General features: G+C 57.9%; 1 protein-coding gene across 7 annotated transcripts in view; it reads left to right on the forward strand.

The window, feature by feature from the left end:
• Positions 1-1,764: 1,764 nt before the first annotated feature.
• LRP8 (LDL receptor related protein 8) overlaps positions 1,765-18,823 on the forward strand; it is a 79,711-nt gene continuing 62,652 nt past the window's right edge. For 2 of the 7 annotated variants that reach the window (XM_049110436.1, XM_025427668.2), the window contains exons 1-2: positions 1,765-2,085; positions 2,801-2,920. In XM_049110436.1, the coding sequence (XP_048966393.1) occupies positions 1,956-2,085; positions 2,801-2,920 (250 nt within the window). In that variant the 5' untranslated portion in view covers positions 1,765-1,955. The remainder of the gene's footprint in view (positions 2,086-2,800; positions 2,921-18,823) is intronic. The other 5 variants (XM_025427671.3, XM_025427672.2, XM_025427670.2 and 2 more) reach the window with 4 other exon arrangements.

An 18,823-nucleotide genomic window follows, 5' to 3' on the forward strand; every position in this document is an offset into this window, starting at 1 on the left:
TCCATTCATGTCCTAACTGCCTCTCAAAGGACCCACCTTCAAATACCTTTACATTGGGGATTAGGTTTCACCATATGAATTTGGGAAGGACACAAACATTCAATCCATAGCAGGCTCCTTCTTGCCATTCAGGGAAATGAGACCTCCTCAGGGAGGTCTTCCCTGATCACTTGTTAGGTTTTTTCTCATCACTGTCACATCACCCTGTTTTATTTTATTTTATTTTTCACAGCAGTTATAATGATCTGAAATCTTTTTTGTTTTCTTGCTTTTGTGTCTGTCTCTCCCAAGTAAGACATAAGAGGGACCTCCTCCACTTATACAGTGTATTCCTGGGCCTCAGATAATGCTCTGCACAAAGTGGGTGTTCCATCAGTTTCTGTTGAAAGTGTGCATGCCTGTCATTGCCTGTGTGTTGCTAGTGTGTCTCCCCGCCAGCCAGGGACTTCACCGGGACTGCTACCATGTCTGACTCACCTTGGTATCCCCTAGGCCCAGGAAAGGATTGGCACAGAGCAAGGCTGGGATATGCTTGTTCAATGTCTGGATGAACAAAGGCTAGAAGGGCTAATGGCAAGAACACCGGCTGGGCTCTCTAGGGTCTGTGTCCCTCTCCTATGAGGTGGCCACAGCCACTGCCCAAGGGGGCTGTCCTTTGTGGTAAGGAATAGGCTCAGTAACAGGGCTGATGATGAGACAGTGGCTCCCAGGCCTGGGACTAACAGCTCCTGAAGCTCCTTCTTCTGTCCTTCTGCCATGGATGTGAAGGGCCAGGAGGAGATGGGAGAGGGCCTCACTGGGCCCAGACACCGGCAAGTCTGACTCTTTAGTGGCCAATGCCCTCAAACTTCATTCTCCAAAGACGGTTGTGCCAGGTCAGCCTCACTTACCAGCAGGCAGGGAAAATCTTGTCCTGAGTTAGCTCTCTGCACCCTGGCACAGGTGAGGTGGGGCTGTGACCTGCCAGAGAAGGGGACTTCTCCTTTACACAAAGGGTGGACAGAGGCCCTGCGTGTGTGTTCCCCATAAGCAGGGATAACACATCCTTTTGATGGAGCTCCACAGTCCCCGCCCTTCTCCATCACAGCGAAGCCTAGGTGTTGTCCCTGCAGGTCCCCCTGATTGCCCCTTTGCCTGACCCCATGGAGAGTGCTGAATAGGATCAATGCAGAAAGTCCGAGTGCCAGGCTCAAGCCATCTGCCTCACGTCCTCAGCCATGCCCCACATAAGCATGTAACATGAACAGAGGCACATGGGGACATTAACCGGCTACACCTGTGCACTGTATCTGGGTGGTAGCAGCTCAGGGGTGCAGAGGTTCCGCCCAGCTCCCCAGCGTCTCCCTGGTCTCCGGCGTCCTGGAATGCTGACTCTTGTTCACCACCACCAATGCCCTCTGCTCCGTGTACATTGCCCAGGCCCGTGCACCAGGGAACGTCATCTCCCCTCCCACCCAGGTTTACTCCTATGCAACCCTCCAGGCTTCTACTAGCCTGTCACCTCCTCCAGGCAGCCAGCGCTGCTTCCCGCGGCCGGTGTGCTACCTCTGGGGCGGGGACCTCGCCTGGCTCTTCCCAGCATCTGCAGCTCCCAGCTCCGCGGCTGGGTCACCCGCGCCAGGCTAGGGGGGCCTGCACGAAGGACAGGAGGGAGGAGGCCGCGGCGGCAGCAGCGGGAGGAGCGTGGCGCGGAGGAGGCGGCGGGAGGGGGCGCGCGCGCCGGCGGCGGCCGCCCAGGGCCGGGGCCGCGCGCCCAGCCTGAGCCCGCCCCGCCGCCGAGCGTCACGGAACCTGCTTGAAATGCAGCCGAGGAGCCGGGGCGGGCGGCAGCGGCGGCGGCGGCGGCGGGGGCAGCGGCATCCCCGGCGCCGCGGCAAGGACTCGGCGGGCTGAGGCGCGGCGGCGGCAGCCGCACGGGGTGCGCGGGGCGCGGCGGCCGGAGCCCGGGGCCCGCCATGGGCCGCCCCGAGCGGGGCGCGCTCCGGCCGCTGGCGCCGCCGGTGCTGCTGCTGCTGCTGCTGCTGCCGCTGCGGCTCCAGCATCTCGCGGCGGCGGCGGCGGCGGATACACAGCGCGGCGGCCAAGGTGCGTGAGGCTGGTCCCTGGCCCGGCTCCGCGCCGCCGGAGCCGCCAACAAAGCGCGGCCCGCCGGCCCCCGGGCTGCGGGTGCGCGGGCGCCCCCCGAGCCCGGGCCTGGTGGGATGGCTTCTCGGGACCCAGCGATCCTTCGGGTGCCCTCGCCCCCGCCCCCACGCCTCCTGGTGGCGTCGGCCCTGCCTTCGGCACCTGCTCCTGGGGGATGGGCCCCGTGGGGGCAGGCGGGCCGGGAACTTTGTGCGTTTGTGTGTGCGTGTGCGGCCAGGGATGCTTGCGGGGGCGCCGCGTGATTCGAGCAGCGGGATGTATCCGGCGCGCGCCCCGCGGCGGCGTGGGGCCGAGCCGGGCGACCTCCCCGCCGACAATGCGTTTCCGGCGACCCCTGCGCGGCGGAGAGAGGGGCTGCGTGCCGGGCTGCGTCCGCGGCGGGGCCGGGGGCTGCTGTGGGCTGTGGGCGGGGGAGCGCGGGGGAGCGTTCTCGGGGGGGGGCTCTGGCCAAGTCGTGTGACCCCGATTGCGTGCGCCTGGCCTTGCAGTGCCACGGAGCAGCCCGCCACCCCGTTGCCTTTCCGCGCTCCTGCGCCGAGGGTGCCCGAGGCCGCGGCGGGCGTTGGCTCCGTCATCGGCCCCCACCGGGGCCCCTCCCCGCCGCCCGGGCTGCGCTGTCCGCGGACCCTGCTCACGCCCCCTCTCCCTGGAGCAGGGCCGGCCAAAGTGTGCGAAGAGGACCAGTTCCGGTGCCGGAACGAGCGCTGCATCCCCTCCGTGTGGAGATGCGACGAGGACGACGACTGCTCCGACAACAGCGACGAGGACGATTGCCGTGAGTGGCCCGCCGGGACCCGCCGGGACCTGCCGGGGACGGGGAGGGGCGGCGGGGGGCGGCTTGCTCAGCGCGCACGTGGCCGCAGCCGCGGGGCCGCCTGCGTGGACCTCACTGCCGGAAGCTGCCCAGGTGTGGCCTCCCCGGGGTGGGGTGGCCCTTGGTGTGGCCCAGTCAGCCGGGCGGCCGCCGCGTCTTAACGGGGTTCGGGGCGGAGCCCGGGGCGGTGCGGCCAGGAAGAGGGCTCGCCCTCGCCGCGCCCGGCTTGCCGGCCTGGACTGTGGGCCGGGGCGCGCGCGGCAGCCCCTACGAGTGTCAAGCCTCCTGCCACCGGCCCTGGACTCCAGCGTCCGCCCCGGAACGCGCCGGTGTTTCAAAGTTCTCGGCAATTCCGGGCCTCGCCTTGCTCCTTTTCCTGCTCGTTTTTTTTTTTTTTTTTTTTTTTGTGAATGAATGGGCTCCCCGGGGCCCCTGATTGGCTAGGCGAGGACCACCCCATAGGCCCCCGTGGCCGGAGCGGCCAATCGTGGAGCGGGCGGGTGTGCAGTTTTCGGGCGCCGGGGTGCTTGGGCCCTACCCCGGCCCCGCCCCGGTCACACCCCCGCGCGTCCCCCCGGGGCTCTAAGTGCGGGTGAGGCCGGGCCGCTGGTTGGCTCCCGGCGCCTTTCTGCCTAGTCACGGTGTAGTTCGCTCTGCCCCCCTGGGGAGCCTGCCTGCAGGGCCTGGGGGGAGGCTACGGGCGGACCAGGAAGGAGGGAGCCAGGAGAAGGAGTTCCGCTTCCAGAAGAGGCCCGAGGATCCCCGGGCTGCTCGGAACCCTCAGCTGGTGGTGGTGCGCGCCGGGCTGCCTTGGCTGAGCATGCTGCTTGCACCCTGGGGCTCTACAGCTTTGCAGGTTTCCTCTTGGGGTGCTTGTGGTCTCGGATATCTGCCAGGCAGAAAAACAGGACTCTAGAAATAGACGCAGGTGGTCATATATTCATGGTTACTGAGTGCCTCTGCTCCGGGACAGCCCTGGGGCGCTTTGGAGAACAGGCCCACCTTCCAGGTCAGGGAGCCCTGCAGGGTCTACAGGAAGGCAACGGGTGGACAAATCCACAGCACCGCACAGGGGCAGGAGGGGTAGAGGGCCACCTGGACAGGCGTGGTCTGCTGAGTCCTTGAGGCTTTTTTTGTGGGTTTGCCGGTCAGCCTCAGGATGCTTTCCCAGATGCAATCCAGAGTTGGTTCTGTGCCTGTCTTCCCCTCCTGGCTTCACCTGACCACTTGGGCTAATGCTTCTCGGCCTGTTTTTGAGCACTAGTTCTAGTAATGTAATTGGAAGTAATGTGACTAACATATGCTGACTGTTCCCTGTGTGTCAGCCCTGTGGTCAGTGTTTATCTTGCATAAACTCTTCTACTCCTCTCAACAGGCTTATTTCACAGGCTAAAGAAACTGAGGTGCTGACAGCGTGCCTGGGTGGCTCAGTGGTTGAGTGTCTGCCTTCAGCTAAGGTCACCATCCTGGGGTCCTGAGATTGAGTCCCACATCAGGCTCTCTGCATGGAGCCTGCTTCTCCCTCTGCCTGTGTCTCTGCCCCCCCCTCTCTGTCTATCATGAATAAATAAATAAAATCTTAAAAAAACCACTTTATTTATTCATGAGAGACACAGAGAAAGAGGCAGAGACACAGGAAGAGGGAAAAGCAGGTTCCATGCAGGGAGCCTGATGATGCGGGACTCGATTCTGGGACTCCAGGATCATGCCCTGGGCCAAAGGCAGGCGCCGAACCGCTGAGCCACCCAGGGATCCCCAATAAATTTTTTTTTTTTTAAAGAAACCGAGGCACTGAGAGATTTTTTTCTTTTTAAAGATTTATTTATTTATTCATGATAGAGAGAGAGAGAGGCAGAGACACAAGCATAGGGAGAAGCAGGCCCCATGCCGGGAGCCTGACGTGGGCCTTGATCCCAGGACTCCAGGATGGCACCCTGGGCCAAAGGCAGGCGCCAAACTGCTGAGCCACCCAGGGATCCCGAGGCACTGAGAGATTAAGTTACTTGCTCCACAGTTAGTGAGCTGCTAAGTAGGAGCCTGAATTTAGTTCTTAAAGAGGCCTAATCATAACTCTTCCCATTTCTTCCCTGCTGCTATTGAAATGATGAAAATGGTGTTGCTGGGGTAAAATATTATAGTGAGTCTCATCCCTTGGAGTTGTGTTGGCCCTTTACAGGGGGAGTGGCACAGATGAGGCAGGGAAATGGAAATGGCAGTTCTGGGTTGGTTTTACCTTATCTTCCTGGCTCTGTAACAGCTGTTCTGTGACGGTTGTCCTTGTCATCTTTGTAGATAGGGATGCTATCTCAGAGACGTTGAGTGATTTGCCCAAGGTCACACAGCTGAGAGCGACAGAACTTGGTTAGGACATCCGTGTCTCCTAGCTCAGGGGTACTGTCTTCTGCAGTGGGGAATATGGCGCAGAAGGACCCGAGAGCGTGATCCGGGGGCTGGAAAGCTGTGCTCCACATGTTGGGCCTGTTGCTTTTCATCTCCACGTGAGGCTCAGGGTCAGATGGAGGAATGAAGGCACGGGGTGTCTGGGTGACCCCAGTGGGACCAGGGGAGCTCTCATGGCCAATGTGGGCTCCTGTTTTGCTTCTACAGTGGATGGAGGAAAGTCCCTGCGCAGAGTTCTTGAACAAAAGCGGACGAGTTTGAGGGCTTGGTGTGAGAGGGTGGGGCTCTGGCTCCTACCAGTCCTACATGGCCTAGTTGTTCCGAGCTTGTTTCCTCATGTGCCCAATGGGGCAGCTTGTCCTCCATTGTAGGTTTTGTGTGTGGAAGGTCTTCAGACATGATCGGCAAAGGGAAGGGATGAGTTCATACCTCCTTAGAACGGGACCCGTGGGAAGGCTTTGGGTGGCTGTGTCGGGCTACGTGTTTGAAAGTGGTCTTTCATAATCCTCTCCTTCCCCATGTGGGGAGTTTCCCACCTGCCCCTACCCCCGTTCTGGGCTGCCTGCCCAAACTGCATTTCCTTGAACTACCCTCTCCTCAAGTCTGTTGGCTCCTCCCTGAGCAGCCTCTCCTCTGTCTTATATCTTACCCCTTCCTTTGGCGTTCCAACCCTTCCACCCCATGAGAGAGCCTGACACCGCCCCCCATCCGTACCTCTCTGGGCCTGCATTGCAATTTGTAAGTGAAGTCTACGTGAGGTACATGAGAGCAAGCTCCCAAAGGGGCCAGAATGCCACCCAAGAATACCAAAAAGCTGATGGAGTCTGGAGGGAGGAAGCTTTTATGTGGAGGAAGCCAAGGTAGACTTCCTGGAGGAGGAGATAGCTAATCCAGGTCTTAAAAGATGATACCCAATACCATTCCCACGAGGCTTACCTTTTCAAAATAAGTGGTACGGTCCCCATATTATGGAGGAGGAAACGGGTTCACAGAGGTGAAATGACTCCCCCCTCAAAGTCACACAGCTTCTCAGAGTTGGAGCAGGAACTCAAACGAAGGCCTGCTAAAGTCCTGATCTTCATCCATGGTGGGTGGGACTTGGCACTTGGTGGAGATGTCCTTAGAACTGGGAGGATGGGGAAATAAAATGCTAGTAGGACTCCGGTTCCAGGCTCAAAAGACCTTCAAAGTGGAGGAAAGGGCTGGAAGCCGGATGGCTGGGTTCAAGGAAGCCCAGGGGCAGCCCAGCCCATCAAAGTGGGGTGGAACCCCTGGGTGTGGACCTGGTCACGTACGCCAGTTGGCTCCTTGGCCTCAGTTTCCTGTTGCTCCTTAGTGTCTGGGGGCAGAGTCAGGGGTTCTGGTCTCTGGCCAGCCCTTTTCTCCCAGAGTAACAACAACCACCACAGTGAACGCTGGCTGGGCACTTGCATTGGAGCAGGCGTTGTGCCGAGGTTCTCTATGCGCCGCCTCATGCTCCTCGGCTCTGTAAAATGGGGCAAGTCTCCAAAGTACCTGCCTTAGTACCATTTCACAAAGGGACAGAGTGGTTAAGTAACTGGCCCGAGGGTTATAGGATTTTTAAGTGAAATTGCTGGGGTGTGCACGCAGGCGCCTAACTATGCCACCTGTGCTGTCTCAAGCATGAACTGATGACCTCAGGCAAGTCCTTGTGACCTCCATTTCCCCTTCTTGAGATGATATTGAGCCCACCCCCACCCCCTGGTCCAGCTCTGGGAAGAACTCTGTGCTGCTTTTTGGGGCTGGGCAGGGGATACAGGTGGACCAGTTTTGTTCCGGTCAGATTCTTTCACCTGTTCAGCCCTCCACCCCAGGTTTAATAAAGAGTGGGCACACTGAGCCTCCCATGGCTGGGGGTTCATTAGTGGGCAAGGCTGGGCTGCAGAAGTGCCGAGGCTTGTTGGGAAGGCCCTGGAAATAATGAAAGCTCAGCCACAGCTCCCAGCTGGAGCTTGCAGCGGCATCTGCCTTCAGCGTGCTGCCTGGGCTTGGCCCCGTTCTCACTCTCCCGACCTCACGCCCAGCTTCATGTCCTGTTGGATGGACCGTATGGCTTATTTCTGCCTGTGAAGTCCTATCGACCAGGCTTCTCCACCATCCACAGTCTTCCTGAGCCCTCCACACACCCATAGGGGAAAGTCAACCTAGACACCTATGCATCAGGTTCTCTGACTGGCCCCTGTTGCCGCTCTCCCCCAGCCTCTTCCTAGAAGCCTGCAACCCTGAACAGTAGCTTCCATCTCACTCCTGCCTTCTACTGCTTCTCACCTCCAGGCCTTTTCGCACATGTCGTTCCATCTGCCTGGGACAGTCTTTCTGCAACCTCAGCTGGCTACCTTCTTATTGCCATCTTAGAAGATTCAGTGCAGGTATTATCTCCTCCAGGAAACCTTCCCTGCTACCCTCTATTCTCAAGGTCAAGATTAGGAGCTGAGAGAGAGAGAAAGGACTTAGGGAGCCATGTAGAAATTCTCAATGGGGCCCTAAATCAGACACATAAGATCACACAAGGTGTGTGTATCCTAGCTTTGACCTTTGGTTGATAGGGGTGATGATAGTCTCTCCCTTCCAAAGACATTGTGAGGGTTAAATGAGATAATGTGCCTGGTGAGCAGCAGGTGTTCAATGAATGGTAATAGGTATGATCATTCTCAGAGGGAGGAGCTTCACTGAGGTCTCTAGGTACCTAACTTGGTGGGGGGGGGGCTGCTCTGTAGGCTACCCAAGACCCCCCCCTGCTTCCCCTGCCCCCATTTGCTTAGCCTGATATCTGAAGGTTCCTGCAGCTGATTGCCCAGCCATGGCAGATGTGGTCCCAAGGCCACTGAGATGGACCTGGAAAGGGCTGGAAGGTGCCCTGGGAGGGGCTGAGGGAAGAAATGAATCAAAAAGCCTGATTGGTCCCAGTGGATGGGTGGTGTGGGGCCCTGGGAGAGGCAGAGGGTGGCGTCCCTCTGGCCCTGTGTTGGTCCGGAAGCAGGTTTCAGTCTTGTCTGGCCAGTGTTCCTTTCCTCCTGGGTGTGCCTGGGAAGGGGAGGAAGACCTACAGCCCCCCAGGGCTCTGCCCAGCAGGCCCCAAGCTTCCCTGTCTTCTAGATCCAGGACTGTGCCCCCATGTCTGGTTGAGTCTCCCATGGGTTTTCCCACAGGCCCTCCTGGGACAAAAGAGTTCTGCTCCATGAGTGCCTTGGCTTTCTCAGGCCACAGGGATCCCAGGTGCCACAGACCTGGAGTAGGTCGGCTTTGTCCTCCTAGGTGTCGGCTGGTAGTTGGCTTGACAGCTTTTCCCTCCTTGGAGAAATAACAGCAGGTGAAGCAGATGCCCTGTGGGGAGCAGGACGGTGTGTGGACCTGGCTGTGTCCACCTCAGGGATGTAACCAAGTGGAAGCTCTCCAGGCCCCAGGGCTGGTAGTCAGAGGCCTGGGCCAGCTCCACCCCCAGGAAGCCAGACCTGGGGCCCCACAGATCTTGCATATCCAGATCACCCCATCTTTGGAGGCCTGGTGGGCATGCCACCTCCCCCAGATTGCCTTCCCTGACCCCTGGTCCTCCAGCGTCCTGGTCCCTGAGCTCCCACAGCATGTCCTTGTGCTTCCCTCGGTCTCAGATTCTCTTCCACATGGTCTGCTCTGCCAACCTTGTGCTGGGCACTAGGGATTCTAAAAGAAGTAGCTCCCTAGAGGAAATTACTCATAACAGATCCCGACTTCTTAACCCATGCCTGGCACCACGTTGGGCAGTTTGCAGTCATTAGCTCACAACCCGGAGAGACCGGTTTTTCTTATTATTCCCATTTTAAAGATGACAAAACTGAGGCTCAGAGAGATGTGACTTGGTAGTGTCACGAGGCATAAATAGTGGAGCCAGGATTGGATTCACATCTGCTCTGGAGCCTAGACTCTTCCTCAGACTTCTTCCTCTCCGAGCGCTTGTCTCCTCTAGTGGGGTCAGAAGGCCTGGGACTCGGAGGATGTAGAGAAAGTGGGTAAGTGGTGGCGATGTCCAGCAATGCCTCCCTGGGCTACAGGTTTCTGGATTGGGGCGGGGGGCCTCTCCCCTCTGGAGACCCCATGAAGCCTCTACATACGGTGGCCCCGGATGCAGCCTCCCGTGGGTATGACCCTCCACAATTTCTAAGGCCTGTCCTGACTATTGCTTGTGAGGTGGAGATTACTGTTTTGCCTGTACAGATAGGGAAACTGAGGACTCAGCAGATTGTTGCCAATACAGGTGAGTTGCTCTAGGAGTGGAAGGGTGCTTCCTCCAGGAAAGTTAAAGAGCCTGAGTCATCAAGAGCATCCATCGAGACCATCAAGGTGTGGTCTTCATTTCTCTGAACCTCCCATGCATGTTCCTGGTTCTGGGTCTTTGCACTTACTGATTACTACCCATCCTTCAAATCCTAGCTCACTGTCACCTCCACGGAGCCTTCCCCAGCTTTCTAATAACCTTTTCTGTGTCCAGTTACTCCTCGTAGGAACCCCAGGCTGTTTGGGAGAGTCTGAGCAGTTTGAGATAAGCACAAGGCCTGGCACAGAGGAGGCTTTTGGGGGATGGCATGCGAAGGCATAAACATGACTGAGAAAATGTTACCTACTTTTGAGGGTGAGAAGCTGATATTGGTCAGCTGGGGGGCCCTTGAGGCCCAAGAAGGGAGCTGGGTATCCCACAGGGACCTCATTCAGGCTCCTGGCTTTATTGGCAGTTACACAGGGTTGCTTCCTTCCCTTGCACGTGCACGCCGGCTTCTCAGTGCTCACCCTGCAAACTTGGGAGCTTTCCCAGCCTCAGGCTCCAGAAGCTGCAACCAGGACCCTGGTGTCCAGAGATCGGCCCTAGCTGTCATCAGGGGCCCATTCCCAGAAGCAGATGTCTTCAGTTCCCCGGGCTAGACTGGGTGGAGACTGTACGCTCCCCTCCCTGCTGCCCCTGCCCTCTCCGTGCCCTGCTGGGTCAGGGAAGAAGGTGTTTCAGGACCAGGGCTGGGCACAGGCTCCTGTGCGAGAAGGGGCTAGGGCCTGCTCCTGGATTGCTGGGAGCTGCTCTAAAATACTGGTGTTTGTTGTAACAGGAGTTAAGGAGTGTGCTTGCCGCTGAGGGCTTTCTCGGGCAAGACCTCCTCAGCCGAGATGGGGAGGGATCATGGCAGCACTTCACAAAGGAAAGGAGTGAGGTCCCTTGCTCAGGGCAGCCTGGCTGGGCAGTGGCAGGACTGAGCCGCGGCTGTCTGGCTGCAGGCTGTCACAAGGGAAAGGAAGTCTAGGCGCTCTCACATCCAGTCACAACAGTGACAGTGCGGCCTTTCCAGGTGCCCCAGGCACCCTTCTTGCTGGCCCCTGCTGCCGGTGGGTGTACTGGCTCCCTCCTGTGTGGCTCTGGCCTCTGGGTACCCTCGGGCAGGAGCTGGGGCTCCTGTTAACCCCCAGCTGTGCTTGTCCGACTCCTCACAGGCTGCCTTATGGCACAGACCCCAGGGACTGCCCCTTAGCTTCAGTGGCTCAGGAAGGGGCTCTGGCTGTGAGCTCCGCACCTGCTGCACCTGCTGTGACCTCGGTGTCCCTGGCAGGGCCCAGCCCAGAGGCCCACAGATTGGCTGCCTTAGGGGTGCAGAACTCAGCATAGCGTCAGGTCCCTCAGAATGTGCTCTGGTGACTGGGAGACTCACCCAGAGAGGCAGAGCCAGGAGGCTCCTGGTTCCCACACACGCCTCCCACCCTCCATAAACCTGTGGCTTGGAACACAGCAGGACAGACACCCAAAGCCTCTCTGGGGACTATCAGTCTAGGTCCACAGGAGTGGTCATGAGGCCAAAATCATCCCCTGCTGCCTCGGAGACCATTTCAGTGCCAGCCCTCTCAGCCTGTGAGAACCACACAATATGGCCTTTGTGGGTTTGTGCCTCATGGCCATCCTTGGAAGAGGGTGATGTAGGAGTTAATTATCATCCCCATTTTCCTGATGTAGAAACTGAGTCTTAGGGAAGGCACCGGGCATCCCCAGGGCCACAAAGCTAGTTGCCGGCAGTGCTGAAGCTGAAGCCCGCCTCAGTTGATTTTATTTATTTTTCCAATGGAAATAATTTTGATTAAGGGGGCCCCTCATGGCTCAGTCAGTTAAGCATCTGCCTTCAGCTCAGGTCATGATCTCAGGGTCCTGGGATTGAGCCCTGTGTCTGGCTCCCTGCTCAGTGGGGAGTCTGCCTCTCCCTCTCCCTCTGCTCATGCTCTCTCTGTCTCTCTCAAATAAATAAACAAAATCTTTAAAAAATAAAAAAGAAACTATTTTGATTATGCAAAAGTAATCTTATGCTTAGAATTTTACGAAACACACCAGCAGAAAGAGGAAGGTGACCGCCCCCCTTGGCTGTACGATTGTGGAAGCAGCATCGCCTCCCAGGTGTTTCTCTGCATGTGAGCTGGAGTGTGTGAACATGTGTATTTTTTTCATTTAACAAAAATGAGGATGTGTTAATGCTAACGGTCTTCTCCCCACGCCAAATGTGGCTTTCCTTGTCAATTGCGGAGCTTCTTATCCTTGCTCCAAGGCGTAGAGAGTAGTGCACTGCAGGAATTGTCATAACTTAGCGACAGTCTCCTATCGATTGACATGTGTTCAGTTGCTTCATCCCACCCCGTGACGTGGTGCTGGGATATGCGCCCTCGCACTGTATATACCTTTGCACATTCGTCCTTTGGATGGATTCCGAGGAAGGATACTGTCAAGCATGGCAGTATCGCCAGGCAGGCAGCCGGCAGGAGCTTCCTCTTTCTTGAGCACAAGGCGCTCTCATGTTGGCCTCACGGGGCAAAGTAGCCAGATCGAGAGCACCGAAAGCCAGGCCAGGAGAAAGGACAACCGTGTTCTGGCCCCAAGGACTCCTCACCCCTGCCAAAGAAAACAAAAGGGAACAAAACCAGTCTTCGTTCTTCTCCAGATATTTCTAGAAATCCATCCCTGCAGCATTGTAATAGTTGTAGCTGTCTCTGCCTGTAACTTGATGAGTGACCCTAGGCAAGTGTCTCTTCCTGTCTGAATTTTATTTTCCCTTTCCCTTTCCCCATTAGTTCTTGCTCCACCTCCACTGCACCCACCACTCTGAGCAACTCCTCCCTGGAACTGGCTCAGGGCCAGTCCTGGCCTGGGTGGCAGGGGAGGCTATGGGCCTCGAGCTCCTTACTGCCTGGTGAGGGGCGTTCGTGGCAGCAGAGCTGGTTCAGTGGGTGGATTCCAGACAAGCAGATGGAGGGCACCTGGCTTTTCAGGATCTACTTCTAGAACTCAGCCCTGAGGCCCAGGTTCTTTGGGCCACTTTCCCTTTTGCCTGGTTCTCATGCCCAAGATCGATTGGGTTGGAGGCATTGCAGTAATGGAGTGAAATAGCCAGGCGCCCCCAGCCCCATGGGTAGCTGGGGTTCCTAGTGTGGGTCTTATATTCTGAGCCTTTGATCCTTGGTCTGGGAATCAGGGATAATAAGCCCCCCTCTCAGAGCGTGCAGGCCAGTGTTCAGCACCTGGCCCTGAAAATGAGCATCCCTGTTCCCCTTCCCGAGCCTATGATCCCTGTGCAGGGAACGGCCCAGCACAAGGGACGGTCAGCAGCTTCCCTCCTCCTCTGCCAAAGACATGAGGGGAAGCTGCTCAAATGGCAGCAGGAGAGATGTAGGTCAGCTGGCCAGGCGGGAGAATCAGCTGCTGGGGAGAACAGTAGCTTCTCAGACTGGGAAGTTCTAGGAATCCTCTCACTTCTGCTCCCGTCAGCTTGGGGTACCCCAGGGTGACTGCTTCCCGGGTGGCCTGGGGTAGCTGGCTGAGCAGATGAGGCCAAGGAGAACTGGTTCACTACAGGCCTGGCATTGTTAGTTGTCCAGAAAGGGCCTTAGTTCACCGGGTCCAGGTTAACATCAGAGAGTTGGCAGCCGATGAGAGGCAGGAAGGCCCCATTGGGGTTGGGTGAATAGCTGGTGGCCAAGGGTGGATTTTCCTGGTGGCCCGAATCCAGGGACAGTCAGACCGGCGCTCGCCCCTCCCTCCCTCTTCTACTTCCTGGACCCCAAGCTACCATCTGCCGCCCCTGTCACCTCAGAGCCCTCTCTGAGCCGTGTGCACCAGCACACATGTGTGCAGGTAGGGTGAGTGCGCTCCCAGACCGGGTGCATCGGGAGGCAGGTGACAGTTTGGACACACAAAGCTGCAGGGTCAAGGTGACGTTCTTCCTCCCACGCCCGCCAAAGCCATGGAGCAGAGCCAAAGCCATAGCCCCCCACTGGGTGTTTGTGGCAGGGAATTCTTTGTAGCTGGAGAGGCGCCAGCGGCCTCTGTTCCCAGCCTGTCCCCTGCCACGCCGCGGCAGCCTCTCCCACTAACCCCAGCCTTTCTGCGGCCCTCACCTGCCCCCACCCGGGGGGCTGAGGTTGATATCGCCCCATGGCCCGGATGAGAGGCCCACCTCTGCCCCTCCAGCTCCCGTCTTGCCGAGTCACATTGGCAGGTCCCTGCTTCTCTTAGGGTCTCTGCTCATTGGGAGGAGGGCATCCCTCTCAGACCCCGTTCTCTGGGAATCTTCTGTTTTCCCCTGAGAGCCAGGGTGTTGGCAGGAGCTGGAGTCTGCTATGGCCAGGCCCGAAGTGCACGGCCACGAGGAGCTGCCCCCTGGTCCCTGAGGCCAGGAGTTCCAGAGCAGCGGCTGTGAAAGCCAACCTGTCCCACGGGGCACGTGGCCTAAGCCATATATACACACAAAGCCAGACCTGACCATGTATCAGCAGACCCTGCATCCTCTTGGGGGTTTATTCTCTTGCTGAGCCTGGGCCAATTCTTTAATGCCCGTGAGCTAGTCAGTATGGACTTCGTATCAAGGCCATGGGCGATCATGTCCTTTCCCCTTCCCCTGACTGCTCCTTTTGGTGCGGGAAGGAGTGTGGCCCCCCAGCGCCTCCCCACCCCCCAGACCTGGGTCTTGAATCCAGTGAAAGAACCTGTAGTTCTTTCACATCCTAGTTGGAGGCCCTGGGCCAAGTCCCTCAAACCTGAACCTCAGGCTTCTGTACAGTGAGTAATAAGTACTTCCCAGCCTGTGCACAGTGAAACAGAGCCAGGACCTGGGCCGCCCTGGACACAGATGCCCGCCGGCCTGTGTGGTCGCAGCCCCTGTGCTCTGCCCCGCGCCCTCCCGCTCCCTGGCCTTATGTTCGTCCACACTTGCAGATTCTGTGCTGGGAGTGGAGGGCTCTGTGTGGTCACTGAACCCTACAGAGAACCAGTCCACCCCGGCTCTCAGTGCCCTTGCACCGGGACCTAGCAGCCTCTCCTTGTCACTGACTTGCTGAGTGATAGGTGAGTCTCTGCCCTCCCCTGGACCTCATTCCCCCCCCTCCCCTGGGCCTCATTCTCCCCATCTGTACTGGGAGGGAGGGAGGTAGAGTTGCATCTGGAGTTTCAGTCCTTTTGGACAGTGTTTGCCATTCAGAGTCCCTGGCGTGGTCTGGGCCAGACTACAGACCTTTGCTGGCCGGGTAGACCGGTGGGGGTCACAGACGGGAAGACCCCTCCCAAGTCCTCCTACCTCTGACCGCTCCTGCGAGTGTTGCACCATCCGTGAGAGCCTCCACTCTGACACTTGACAGCAGGGCCTTGAGCCAGATGGCTGGGGGGCGGGTCCGCACTTCACCTCTTTCCAGCGGGGTCACCTTGGGCAAGTTACTTCACCTCTCTGAGCCTTTGTCTCAGCTGCACAACGGGGGCCTCAGTGCCTACCTGGGCAAGGTGGTTGGAGGACTGTGTGAGTTCACGTGGGTAGCGCATGAAGAACAGTGCCTGGCCATGGTCAGCGCACAACTCAAGGTTTGCTAGGTTTCTGCTGATCTCCTTCCCTGAGCCTCCATGTCTCGCCAGTCCTGCAGGCGTCCCCTCCTGTGCCGAGCTGCTGCACTGCCAGGTGGGATGGGAGGAGTCAGGGAGCCCCTAAAAAGGCTTCTTTGTCCCTGCTTCTTCCCTGTGGCCCCAGGCCAGAACTTACTGTCCTAGTTTCATTAGGAAGAGTTCTTCCAGGGACTTCATGAGGAAATGAGTCCAGAGCCTCGGGGACCTCTGGGAGGGCGGGGCACGGGAGGAGGCTGTGTTGTGTGTGACCCTGCCCAGCCCGGGGTCTGTGCTCCGGGTGTGCCCAGGAAGATACGGGTGCTCGGTCCATTAGGGGGAGGGCGCAGACCTGTGGTGTAGACGGTGGGCAGCCACGGCCTCTATCCTTTGTCCCCTGCCGGGCGCCAGCTTCACCACCTGCCCCTCACTCCTGGTGCCCCTAGTCCTTGGCCTGGTACAGAGCAGGCCTTAGTGGTTATGTGCTCAGTGAGTGAGGGAGCGAGCTGGGCTCCTGGGGCTGCACCGGCAGCCTCATTTGGCCAGAGGAGCTTGGCCGGAGGAGCCTTCCCACCCGATCCCAACACAGAAATCCACTCAGCAGCCTTGGAAGTTGGAGAAGGTGATGGCCAACTTCTGCTTGAATACCTCCAGGGACAGGGAGCTCACTAATAGACCACATCACTTCTTCTGTTCCTTGATGGCTCTTTCTGTTAGAAAATCTCTTTCTTTCCAGTAAGACCAGGCCTACATCCTATGACCAGCTCTGTTTCTGGGGCCTCTGCTGAGAGAGGCCTATTTTCACCCCCAAGCCTGCTTAGCATCCCTTCCCAGCTATGACACTGACCTACTGTGAGGCCTCAGGTCAGGCCCATTGCCCTCTTGGGCTGCTGCCACTTGGGGCCTGGCAGGCTGCATATTCACCTCCTGTAACTGTGACCTGCTACCCAGGGAAGTGAGAGTGAAGACAGAGGTGCCCTGCCTATAGGTGAAGTGATGCCTCTCCAGGCATCTTGGTCTCCTGGTTAGTAGGGCAGCAGTTCCCGGAGCCCACAGTGACCTGCAGCCTAGCACATAAGCACTCGGGGCTGTGGATGGGCCTCTTCTGGCCCTGAGACCAATTGGCAGCATGGGCACCGCTCTGGCCTTGGTTAGGAACCTGAAGAGTTGTCACTACCCCTGTCTTTCTCACTTCTAAGGGTCACTAAGTCCTTAGATTCCTCCCCTGCCACCTGCCAAATCCAGTCCTTGCCCCATCCTGCTGTGGCCTTCCTGGGCCTCTCTAGCACTGCCAACCCAATCTCTTTTCTTCCCTTCCAATCCATTCTCTGCTCTGCCGTCAGATGCTGTCCAGCATGTCCTATCCTTGCTCAGCATCCTACAGTGACATCTACTACTTGTAGGATCGAGTTTGCTTGACTGACATTCAGAGCCTTTCAGGACCTAACATGTACCTAGCATCTCTCCAGCCCCAGACCTCACCATCTACTTGCCTCCCAAATGCCAAGACTTTATTCTCTAGCATTACTCAAAATGAGGAGTAATGTCAACAGGGGCATCGTATGTACTCTCACATGTGGTTTCCTCTGCCTGGAAGGTTCTTCTCTGCTTGTCCAATAGCTCTTGACCTCAAGAGTCACCATTTCCAGGGAGTTTTTCCCTCCAGCCCCAGGTGGGCCTGGGCATCCTCTGGGCTGTCCATCCCTGTGTTTCTCTCTGTCCTTACCACTCTGCATTGGGATGGTCTGATGATGATTCTGGTTCACACCAGACCACAGGCCTTGGGAATTGGGGCAGGGGGATCCAGCCAGGGCCCGAGGAAGACAGGATGGAGCTCTGTCTGGGTCCACGTGCCCAGTGCCCCTCCCGACCTCTTTCCACTCCTTACATGGCACATGCCAGGTAGGGGTGTCTCTATGAGTCCTGGGGAAGTGCCTTTGGGCTAAGCTTCCCTGGGTAGGAGTGAGCACAGGTTTTGCTCTATTTCAGGGGAAATGCCCACGGCTGCATTTGCCCAGCAGCTTGGTGTGGCCCAGGGCCTACCCCATCCAGTGTGACTAACTCATCCTGGCTGGCTCACAGCTGTCCTGGTTTGACAGCGGAAAGTGCCAGTGTACCTGTGTCCTACAAACTCCCTCTACATCTGCAGCAGGGCCACCCCATTACTTGTGGGTTCTGCTGCCCTGGTTGGGCAGGGCTCGCTTGAGAAGAAAGAAAAAGCTGACCCTTCCGCAATTTGGGAGAATTCAAGGAGATGTAGAGCCCCTTGGAAGGCCCGGAGGAGCTCAGAGTATCCTGGTCAGGGTGCTGGTGTGGACAGGGCCAGGGCACTTGGCCATTGTTCTCATCCTGCATCTGACACAGCTTTGTGACTGCTGTGTCTGGGCCTCGGTCTCCCCAGCATGGCCCTGCTCACCTCATAGTAATATGGTGAGGATCATCTTGGTGACCCAGTCTCACTTTCCTGCTGCCATTTATAATCTTCAAGCTGTGTTTCTGTTTGTTCATGTCCCATTCCGGTCTCACCACTCCCAAGAGGAGTATTTCCTGTGTTAAATGGGAAGAAACTGAGGACACCAAGAACTTGCACAAGGCTCTACAGTTTATTAGGCCCTTCCCATGTGTTGCCTCTGGGCTCCTGGTACCCGTGGGAGGTGGGCCTGGCAGGATCTACTGCACCACTTGGACGGATGGAGACACTGAGCCCATAGGCCCACGGGGTGCAGGTGTGAAAACAAATGGGTGCTGAGTCTCGGCCGTGGTGTGTGGTGGTTACAAGTAAGTGGGGGTCATTGGCTTGGTCATTGGATGGTCCTTCTTCTCTCCCCACTCCCCCTTCATCAGTGTCTTCATCGGTAGGAGAAGATGGAGACAGATGGAAGGGAAAGGAAGACACGGGGAGGAGGGGGGAACGGGAGGATGGATGTGGGGTAGGGGGGTAGGGGGAGAGTGCTGGGGAGGCAGGGGGAGGGGGAGGGGCCAAACAGAGCCGCTACTTCCTCTTGTGGTTCTCACAGTCTGTCTGCACCAACTCCTGACAGATGGAGGGAAGGGGAGAGCTGGTGCCAAGAGGCTGTCACCGCAGGCGGGCAGAACTGGGGGGAGGGTGCTTTGTGGCCAGGGTTTGCATGGGGAGGGGGCAGCAGCTGGTGGTCTGGCTGCTGGGCTTCCTTGAAGCCAGCTCCCTAGGAACTGCAGTGGCCGAGGGGCATGAAAGCTGCTGGGCAGGAAAATGGGCAAGGGGTGAGCCTATCACCTGCCTGGGAATGGCCATGGCCTTGCCCCTGCCCAAACGCGGACGGCCACTCCTCTCTTTCCATATCCTGTGTCACCGAGGCCCTACCCCAGGGGACACTGAGTGTTGGGCTGGACCGGTGTTCTGGGGCCTGGGGCTGAGCTGTGGTCAGGGTGGACCAGGACAGGAGAGCATGGGCACCAGGAGGCCCTTGGGGCCATGGGGGGCTCAGAGCAGGTGGGGCCTGGCCTCATGTCTGCAGGGCCAGAACTTAGCCTGGGGGTTTCCCAAGGCCTCTTGATTTTTCTCTAGGCTTCAAGAAGGAGTGGACAGGCCTGTTCCAGGGAGACTG

This window comes from Canis lupus, chromosome 5 (assembly GCF_003254725.2).
Source record: "Canis lupus dingo isolate Sandy chromosome 5, ASM325472v2, whole genome shotgun sequence".
NCBI lineage: Eukaryota > Metazoa > Chordata > Mammalia > Carnivora > Canidae > Canis > Canis lupus.